Genomic DNA, 10,829 nt, shown 5'->3' on the forward strand with positions numbered 1-10,829 from the left:
CCAGCTCAGCTCTACAGTGTCTTGAGGCTGAATCAGGGAAGATTCTGAAAATAAATGACCTCAGATGAAAACATATTTTTAACATGCTCCTCCTTCAAAATCAGAAAATTCTTGCACGATTTTGTGATCCAAATAAGCTACCATCTTACTGCCATCTGCACCAATTCTAAGCCAAAAAGAGACCATTCATATCTGAAATGCAGACAATAATATAAATCAAAGGTTCACTCAACCTCAAAATTTTAAGATACATACGAAACAGCAGAAATAGCAAAGGACTAGAGAAAAACAATGAACAAATGAGACTTGCATTTTGAGGAAATGTGTAAGAACAGATTAGTTATATATAATGCTAATGATTATACAGCTTGAAAAGGAAGTGATCCAAGAAAGAGTGATAGATTGTAATAAAAAGAATAGAGAATGGTATCTGCACACTACCATTAATAAGGGCAAATTGATAACAGGAACAAATGTGAACCACATCAAAACAAGCATTATTCTACATTCACCCGACTTGCGGAACTCCCTGTTGCAGGACACCAGCATGGCAGGTATATCCAGGAAATGATTAAACATCATAAACAAAAGTACTTTCTAGCTCACGTTGGCTACATTCAATTTAAAGGGCTGTCTATGCCTCAGACATAACATGCCTCTTGCAGGGAGCTATTACTTGTCTGATAGACTATTGCAAAATAACATTCATTATCTTAACCGGTGCTGGAGGTAGGACACCGGATTAGATAAATCATTATATCCATTTTGCAAGAGGGCTGGCAGTTTCATTAATAAATAATTCGAACTAAGGGGAAAAGAAAACCTTCAGAGGACTACAGTGTTAGGCACAGCCTAGCCGCAGCAGAGAGGTTCCGTGGTTCACCTCTTGATATGGGGCAACATAAACTTCTGGAAATAAATATAAACAATGGCAATGAGCTTGTAATTTATATTTTATTTTGCACAAGCTTGCATATATACTGCACATACATTCAGTTTAGAGAAGATGGAAGGCACACAAGGCAATTGAACTACTGTATCCTTTAAGTGGTACAAAGCAAAAAGGTAAAAGTCTGGAGAGTATACAAAAGCTTTAAACACACAAAATAAAATCCACCCCCCCCCCAAACATTTTTCCTGTGTTTATCTTAAATTTAGTAGCTGCCAAGCTAGAATTGTAACTTTTTTCAATCAATTGTCTACTGCACCTTTTTTTCCAAACGGACAGGGGAGTCTTATTGTTTTATCTTGTCATCAATTAATATTACAGTACATCCTTGGTAATACAAAATTGTACACCTTCATCAAATAAATTAGGATAAATTAAACCAATAAATTATGCAAAGTCTTCAGAACAATAGACAACAACAAAAAAATCCACAGTTGAAATTGCCTCTAGCTAAAAAATAAAATAAAAAAAAATCAAAAATTGACTTTATCAGTTCAGTTATTGTACTATCTTCAAATTAAAGGGTCTTTATTACAAAAAAAGAGCTTAATAATGCTATTTACAACATATTGCTAAATAATATAAAGGCAGTGTTTTGTCACTTTTGTAACTATATACATATGAGTAATGGCTGGGACAATATCAGTTTAAACCTTAACCTTTGACTCTTCTGGGCAGCATTAAAACCAACCTAAAGAGGCTTTTTTTTTCCTTCTTTTTTAGTTTCTGACTCTTTCATGTTATATGGTAATGAGATGGTTATTGTGTTTGTCTAATATCTCACTCAAGTGGTACAATTAATGCAGAAAGGATGGATTTTAGAGAAAAATGTAAGCTTGCTGTTTCTTCTAGATTTGTTTCTACATATCCCAGTATATTTGTGCATTCGGAAGGTGGCTGCTTCGGGAGAGAGGTGACTGTGGCTCAGATGAAAAGACTAAAAAGTCATAGTGCCACCACCTTTCATACACTAAAAAGGATATTCCTAAGAAGATACAAAGGTTAAATACCAGTTTTCATCCCAGCTCTAAATATGAGCATTTTTAGCTTCAGTTTATAGATGGTTTACAACCAACAGTTCTACAGAAAACAAAATTGCATTTCCTTCAACAGAACATTTAAGTGCAATACAGTAACTGCTTACTCATATAAACCAGTTACATTCCTTAAGGGGAGCTTTTTGAAAACAATGCGTATTGGAATTTTCAAACACATAGTTGGTACCAGAAGGAAACATTTGCACTATTAACACCAATGATTGCTATATAATACACATGGCAAATATAGTTTTTGCTTTCACTTCTCATGTACAGTGCTCATTTTGGGGGTTTTGTAAACCACTTTCCATTTTTTATATATATATATATCTTTCTGTATATATATATATGTATAATCTTTCAATGCTGCTGGTGAAAATCCTATCTTTAAAGCCACAAAATCTTCACCTTTATTTCTTAATTAATATTAACCTGTGGAAAAAAACATTTTTCTATTAACTGACTTCATATACATAGAAAAAAATTCTGCAATTTTACAGAAACTGTATTACCCATTCCCTTGACATCTGATGAAAGAGACTTAACTTTTAAAAGTAGAGAGCTGGATTTTCAAGAATGCTTTCAACTATCTATACAGTTACTGTAGTGTTTCTTATAAATTCAACAGATGTTTTCAGAATGTAGTTATTAAAATCTTATGTCTTTATGCAAGAACAGCCGTAAGGTTGAATATTTACATTGCTTTATAAAAGTTCCCCTCGATTTTCAATGTTCACCCACATACCTGGTACAGTAACAAAGATTCTGCAAACTTAAAACACTTTAATTAAATAATACTCAGAGGCACAAAGCAAACCTCAGGAATACATGGGTGAACACTTTCTTAAATAATTACTACATTCTAACATCTTCCACGTGTTTACCATTAAATGTGAAACGTTCCCATTAAACAACCAGAGATACAGTAAGAATTAAATGTTTTGTAGTTTCAAATAGAACATTCTTTTCACAAAACATAACAAATGTCTAAAATAGGTTCTTAATCTAGATAGGAAAAAGGTAAGCTTTTCACTTCATACGCATATTTTGTGTGTGTGTGTGTTTCTGTGTATATATACATACATACACCCACACATTTTGTCTCTGTGTGTGTGACTACATATGTATATGTATATGCACATGTCACGTATGAAATATTGCTTCTATACTACTTTTCATCAGGCTAAGAAAACACAAGATTTGCACCACAGTTACAAAAAATTGGCTTCTACAAGAATTTTCAAAACTTGAATGCTGCTCAAACAATTGAGAAAAAATAATTTGCGTTATCAAACTGTTCTAAAAATTCTCTTCTTCAAAAACGTATTCTCCTGCTTTGTTTTTTTTTTTTTTTTTAAATTTTTAAAAAGACACAAAATATGCATAGCTATCAACATTATGTCAAACAGCCGGAAAAAAAAAAAAAATCAGTGTTTATTGCAGCTGTAGTAATTGAAAAATAAAGTTTAAAAGATGAAAATTGTAAGCCACAGAAGGCACAAGAACAATTGTACTTGTGGGGGAAAAACTGGTATTTTGAAGGATTTTTTTTATCCTTCCGCTGGTGCATTTAAGGTCTAGGCACAGACTATAACCTCAAGTTTATATGCAGAAATAAATCTGAATTAGCAGTAAATGAATGGCAACATGGGGTTTCTACATGGATTTTGAAATTCTTTCCCTATGTAAACTTTTCATTACAATAAAAGTAGCCTCCTGCCTTTTAGCCATTTTTAGTGAAATAATATTGAGATCATTTGAAAGAAACTGCTTTCTACTTATAATTTAGTACGAGCTATGCCATGTATTTATAATTTTAGGTGTATTGGGAGGCACAAAGGCAATATGGCTATAAACCACAGAAAAGTCACATAACTGAAATGATCAAATTATCATTTATTTCTTTTTCAGACCAAGGAGTTTTTTATTTTGCTTTTAATATGAAATTTCTACTCTTAATTCCTATGCCTCATTTACTATTGAGATTATGCTACTTATAAATAAATAAATAAATGCAACAACATCAAGTGTTGAGTACACAATTTCACTTATTTAGATTATGTGAATCACATTGCAGCCAAATAATAATAATAATATTAATAATAATAATAAACATAATAAAAGCAATGGTAAAATCACAGATTGAGATGGTAGCTAGTAGTATGTCCACATAGTATGACTAAAGTATGGCTTTGCTTTCGTATGTCCAAGGTGACAATGCAGTGTTATATTTTGTATCCGATGGTATGCCAATGATGAACTTACTGTATTAAAACTTGAGCATTTTATGCCACTTCTTCCCATAAATCAAAAAAAGTGCATGAACACAATTTTCATCCTTTCTTACTCAGAAGTCATTGGAGTTACATCTTTATGAAGTGTAATGTTTACCAAATCATGCACAAAAAAAAAAAAGAAATAAAGAAAACAAAAGAAAACAAAAGAAAATTAAAGAAAATTTAAAAAGAAAATGAAAGAAAAGAAAATGGAAGAAAATGGAAGAAAATGGAAGAAAAGAAGAGAAAAGAAAAGACAAAAGAGAAAAGAAAGAAAAGAAAAGAAAAAGAAGAAAAGAAAAGAAAAGAAGAAAAGAGAAGAAAAGAAAAAAGAAAAAAGAAAGAAAAGAAGAGAAAAGAAAAGAGAAAAGAAAAGAAAAGAAAAGAAAAGAAAAGAAAAGAAAAGAAAAGAAAAGAAAAGAAAAGAAAAGAAAAGAAAAGAAAAGAAAAGAAAAGAAAAGAAAAGAAAAGAGAAAAAAAGAAAAAAGACACATCCTGTCTACTGTAAGGATACGTACAGTATTAGGTACTCTCAGGGAGTCTAAGATCAAGAAGATTTGTTTTGCTTTTAATGCATAGTGAAAATGTTGGCACTTCATCCCATGCTATTGTCTGCATTGCCTATACTCCACAGATACTGCCAGTGCTTGAAAAAAATGACAGGGAATCGTAGGATTGTGCTGTTTAATTTGAAGTCAGCAGGTTTGTAAGGCTTTCTGCTAACAATAATTGCTTTCATACATTTCTGTCTATCAGCAGTATTTGTAAATGAAGTGAAATTGCAATGATCAGGTCAGCTCTTTAGTCACATGGGTAAACTTTCACTCTCCAAAGTCAAAATGTAATTTTAAAATAAAGAAATAAGATACCAATATCCTTGATGGTCTAAATATAATTCGCAGCTAATTAGGAACTTCCTCTAGATTCAGATTGAATTATGTAGGGGAAAATACTATCGACGATAACAATAAATTCTTACTGCATCCGTACAAAAGACGACAGAGAAAATGACAAATACAGAGTGCCATAGCATATTCAACCTTCCCCCAAACTTCTGGAGACAATACCTTTCTGAAAACATGAGAAAAGGAAAGCCACTGAAGAAAGCACGAGAACTAGCAGCTAGCTTTCTTTCTGTCTGCTGACATATTGTGGTATAGCATTCAGGTGAACCCAGATCCATCATGGACTTTATACTGTAGCTCAGATTTTGGTCAAGACTAGCTCCAGCTTCAGAAGACAAGCGCAGCACATTGCTCAAATAGATTTTTTTTTAAAAGCTGCACTTACTGTAATTTTAAAAATCCAATTTGGCTATCTGAACCCTGCATAGCCAGGAGGACACTGCGATTTTTGTATATGCTTGATTAGATTTTTAAGAAAATGTAATTTTTATTCTTCTGATTAGGAGAAGACTAATTATATTTTACAGCTACAAACAAGTCTTTTTTTTTTTTTTTCCTTTGCCTCAGCACTGTGAGGTGAAGACGCTTTCTTCTAGTATATCTATGATATTCAAAAAGTGCTTTTCAGGACAGATGTTGAATACAGACAGAAAACTTTGTATACTGGAAAGGGGATTTTTGGGGGCAGAATGGACTAAGAAAAGAATAAATTTAGGGACTAATGCCACTTAAAGTAAGACCAAGACATGGCAATATAGGATGCTGAAGGTTTCATTTTTACTCTATGGAGAGTGAAATGCTTCCGCTTTAATAAGCTGACCATATTCCAAAATTAGTGTGATTGATACAATATTGTGCATGAATTACTGGCCTCACCCTGCAAGAACGGTATTTGATTTGTGCAAACGTCCCTTGCTGCAATTTAGAGAAACAACAACGTGGCACGTTGATTACTGGTGCAGGGTATTTATAATTTCTGTAAGGAAAGCATGAAGAATAGGGTTTGCTTTTTTGGGTATCACTTCTTGGAGTGAGTACCTAAAATAGATGTTGTAGTTTTTTGAAGTATGAAACAAAATCTAGTTATTGGTTAAAAAGTATATAAAATAAAAAAAAAAAGCTCGAAGCTTATGAAGTGACTCCACAGAGTTCAGACCTTTAGCAGTATAAACATAATATAAACTTCATTGTCTGTAGTATTGTGCCATGACATTAGTCTCACTAAGACAAAATGCCACTTTGCAGCAAGCAATAAATCTGACAAAGCATTTTTAAACATAATGCCCTAACTTGCTAAGACAGGCTTTTACACGCTTCCAAACTCTTCTCCCTGAAAATTAACCCCGTTGATTCTCCAAATGTTAAGGGTCTCGGGCAAAAGTAAACCGAAGGCTGAAGTAAAATAACCATCCCCTTGGAACTGAACAAAAACTTAAATCCAGGAGGGATCACAGTCTAATTTCATATACATATATATGTATGCGATACACATATATATGAAATTAAAATAGAGACACACATGACTTGGGCATCAGAAGGGGACTGCTACTTTCATACATTCATAAATAGCTGCTGAACTCTCTACTCATGAAGAAGCTCTTGTAGGCAGTTTGGGGATTTGAAAATCTCGGGGACCTCACTGTCCAGCTTACAGATGACCTTGTATATGGCCTTCTTCCAGGAAGGATCAACATCTTTGCCTGCGATAATGGCATTGAAAAACTCCCGTAACGTGATCTGAGCCACTTCCAGGAATCTCTCTGGAACCTGCTGATACAAGGAGACAATGGCATTAATACAGTTTTCAATTTCAAGTCTCTGGTTCTTCAAAGGAAACTGAGCTAAGTTCTTTCTTTCAGAAAGGGGCTTACATAGCACCTGCATTTTCTAAATGTGGCAGCCTTCTATTCTCTTATGCAAAGCTGTTATATATAGTACTATAGCAATAACTTTAATAACATGTGTTAGAGATCTTTGTAAAGTCTACTGACAGAATGTAGGTAACAAAATGTTACTGTCTGTGTTTGGAGAGTGGGGGATTTATAGGATATAATTAGCAGGAGGGGAAACAAACACAATTGTCTTTAAGGAGAGAAAGCTCTGCTTGATATTTTACCCGTGCATTTATGGCTATGTTCTCCTCTCCATGTGGGAACTAATACGGAAGTTGTGCATGCATAGAAAGCCCTCTGTACCTCTGCGCTTAACTTTGGTCACAACCAGTGCTGAAAGCTATCAAAGAAATAGGGTATCATCTCTGAATGTTGTTCGTAGTTTAAAAACAAGCAAGCAAGCAAGCCTTCAGCTAACGGCTTGCTTCTGTGGCTGCTGTGCACGAGCCCCCCATAAGATGGCTTTCTTGGGAGACATTATGATCTTCCCTTCTTTTTCAGAAGCCTACAAATAAAACCCCAGCCTCTTCAATGGGCGCATTGTGCTCCAAGTGGCTACTGAGCTGGGATGCGTTAAACTCATCCGGGTTTTCTAAATGTCACTGTCACTTCATGGGTGAGCCAAACAGCCAGCTAGCAGGAGCATGCCGCTCTCAGAAGCCCCTGAACAATGGGTGAATGTTAAAAAACACAGTTACCTCCAAACTTTGGTAATTCATCCTAAATAGTTGTCTCAGGCACCAGCACCACCTTCTTACCCTCTGCCTTAAATGATTCAAAAGCAATCACTATAATGAACTGTAGGTCAGTTGCAAGGTTGAGGTCATCTCCATAAAGGTGTTATTCTCCATTTTTATTACGGAAATATGGCTTCACAGCTCTAGAACTGCTAATACATGGCCGGCCAGTAGCCAGCATGCTTATAATAGCAAGTATTCCCTCACTGCTATTCTTTGCCCACTCCGGCAAGAGGAGTTCTCCAACCTGCAGTAGGGGCCACTTCAACCATTCCTGTGGCCAACAGACACCTGGGCAGATCTCACTTATTTACTGAATGCATGTCACGTTGCCAGATCAGGGCCAGCACCTTATCCTCTACTTCAGGCTTTTGTTCTTCTCCCTTTAGAAGCCACTTTCAGAAAACTTTTCTGGAAATGTGCGTTTTTAACCTGATACGATAGAGCTCTGGAGCCTCACTCACCTATCACCGCTGGGGAAACACTAGCAGTTTGCTAGCCACGTTTTGCCATCAGATAAGCATGAGATCAGCTCCCCCTGACACCAGCTGACAAACTCTGCTTCCAGAAGCCCCGCAGCCCGCAGAAGTCCTCTGACTACCTCTGAGAGTGAAATCCAGCCCCCACACGTTTTTCTCTGCTCCCAAAGACAGGCTGCCTTCTGTGGAAATTTTTCATTCAGCGGGCCGCACAGAAAGAAACATTTTTACAGATGTTCTATTCCAGCAATAATTATGAGGGAAGAAAATAACTATTATGTTTCACTTATTCCAGCTCAAAGAAATAACTTAAAACTTCACATAACCACTCTGCTGTTTGGGCACTTGGTAATATGTCTACGAAAGATACCATGCTTGTCTCATTCTTGCATTGCTATAAAAAATGATACACTTTTCTGTTCACGCAGTTCAAACGACTGCTCATGTGCTGTTCATCATCCTTGGTATTGCTGGGCACTAACCAAGGGGAAGGAGTTGTTGACTACACGCTACTAGAAAGCAAGAAATGTAGTAGATAACCAGCTGCTTGGTGTATGCACTGATGTTAGCTCACGAGGGCAGAAACTGTTGTTTTTTGCCTTTCTGCTTGGGAAGAAGAGTTCACACCTTTCAACTTTGGTGTCCACTCCAGAGGACCAACATTAGATGCCTTTCTTCCCTTCCAAGTTGCTGGAGATGGGAAGGAGGCAATTACAAGCACACTTACATGAGAAGCATGAAGTCCAAACGCAAAAAGTCCTACCTCTCCCTACATGGTTACACCCGTGACAACTTTAAGCGTGGAAGTGACAACCTGAGTTTTAAGTTGAGCCTTTGCCATTCAATTTCTACCTGTGCAAAGTTTTCCAGGTAGGGGATGCTGCTTTTCCATGGAGTAGGCAGTGTAAAACCCCTGAGCCACTAGCTTCCAGGCCTCCCATCCCCGTAAAGACACACAGGCTTTTCTTTTAGACTAGGAGTTAGCTTTTAAGGTCCAACTTCATTGTACCTGAGTCACATCTGCAGGGCTGGGCCCCTTTGAACCTGGTACAACAGGCCGCAGAGAGTAGCCCACAAACATAATAGTGAACGAAGCCCTGCGGGGGCTTTGAAGAGCCCCAAAATTTCAGCTGCTTCTTTTGGATGCTCCACCTTGTAATACTGAGTTCCCAAAGATCTCCCTTACTCCTCAGGCATTAGAGCCGTTCATAGCTCTTTCCTTTTGGGATGTTATTAGCAATTTTTTATGTCAGACTGGATTACACACATTACTTTGCATGTTGTAATGTGAACAGCACTGTGATTAATCCCCACAGGATAGTACGTCAGCCAACATTTTTCCTTTCTAGAAAGAGTAACTAACTGTAGTGTTTTTTGTTTGTTTGTTTGTTTTTTTAAGTAAAGAAAATACTAGTGAAGTCCAGAGCCTGAAAATAAATATTTAAATGGATGGGCAATTATATTTTTCAGTGGGCAATTAATCAGTCAGCCATGTTAATTATGTGTCTGGGGGTGGCATTTCCATGACCCTAAGTGATGGCAACCTATTCAGCGCATCTTTACACCTAACTGACTGAACATCTCTGAAGTAGGAACATCTGCAGAAAATGCTTCAGTGACAAATAAACTCCATCTACGTTGCTTTTAATAGAACCAACAATCCCTAGTATGAACCCAGGGCATTTTCTTAGCATCAGGTGGCAGCAGTCAATCAAAGAATCACACTGTATATTCACCAGGAGGAAAGACAATGAGGTCTGCTCAGGGGGAGGCTAGGTGGGTTTCAGGCTGAAGCCTCCACATCAGACTGATTTAGAAAGAAATCACACTTTGCCGCATGCTTTGTCAATGTAACTTAGCTTCGCTGCCAAGGAAAAAGTCACAGGCCAAACTTTGGGCTAGTGTAAATCAGCAGGGCTCTACCAGCCTCAGTGCAGTTACGCTTCTTTACACCTGGTATGCATCAGTCCCGTACCTCCTAACGCAGTCCAACAGCCACCACAGTGCCCCTTCTCAAGCCTTAGCCACGTTAACACATCCCCTTCGTCTATGAAAACTGGGAGGGAATTAAAGCTCTCATCTGCTCTTGTCTATTTATGCTGTTTTAACTACTGGCATTTTCCTTGGCTTGAACAACAAACCTGAACTATTTCACTCCTGGGTTTGCATGTGCAACTACCATGCCGAACCATTTGGATTAGCACTGTGGGGGAGTGCTTTGTTAAAAATACTCAGCACAAACTATTTCTATGTGAGTAAAAGTATAGTTCCAATGGCTCAAAAGTTGAAGCCAAGTCAGACGTAACTCACTCTTCTTTCATACAGAAGCATACACAGTTGCAGAAAGCGATATGCTTTAAAAATACTTGTTGAATTTCTTTTCAAGGAAAACATTACCAAAAAGGCAGTGGTGATTGGGAAGGTGAGGGCAGATCCTCAGGAGGTCTAAGTCAGCGTTGCTCAAGGAAAATCAGTGAAGCAACACTGATTTTAAGCCAACAAAGAGAATCAGGCTTCCCTTTCTGATGGCATGCATGGACTTTAAAAATCATCA

At 36.9% G+C, this 10,829-nt stretch overlaps 1 protein-coding gene across 1 annotated transcript in view; it reads right to left on the reverse strand.

Annotated features, from left to right (window-relative positions):
- Window positions 1–6,748: 6,748 nt before the first annotated feature.
- The window catches only part of PROX1 (prospero homeobox 1), a 44,350-nt gene continuing 40,269 nt past the window's right edge, over window positions 6,749–10,829 (reverse strand). Inside the window, exon 5 of the mRNA XM_050894230.1 lies at window positions 6,749–6,934. Coding sequence (XP_050750187.1) covers window positions 6,749–6,934 — 186 coding nt within the window. The remainder of the gene's footprint in view (window positions 6,935–10,829) is intronic.

The sequence above is a fragment of the Gymnogyps californianus genome, chromosome 3 (genome assembly GCF_018139145.2).
Source record: "Gymnogyps californianus isolate 813 chromosome 3, ASM1813914v2, whole genome shotgun sequence".
In the NCBI taxonomy this organism is placed as follows: domain Eukaryota; kingdom Metazoa; phylum Chordata; class Aves; order Accipitriformes; family Cathartidae; genus Gymnogyps; species Gymnogyps californianus.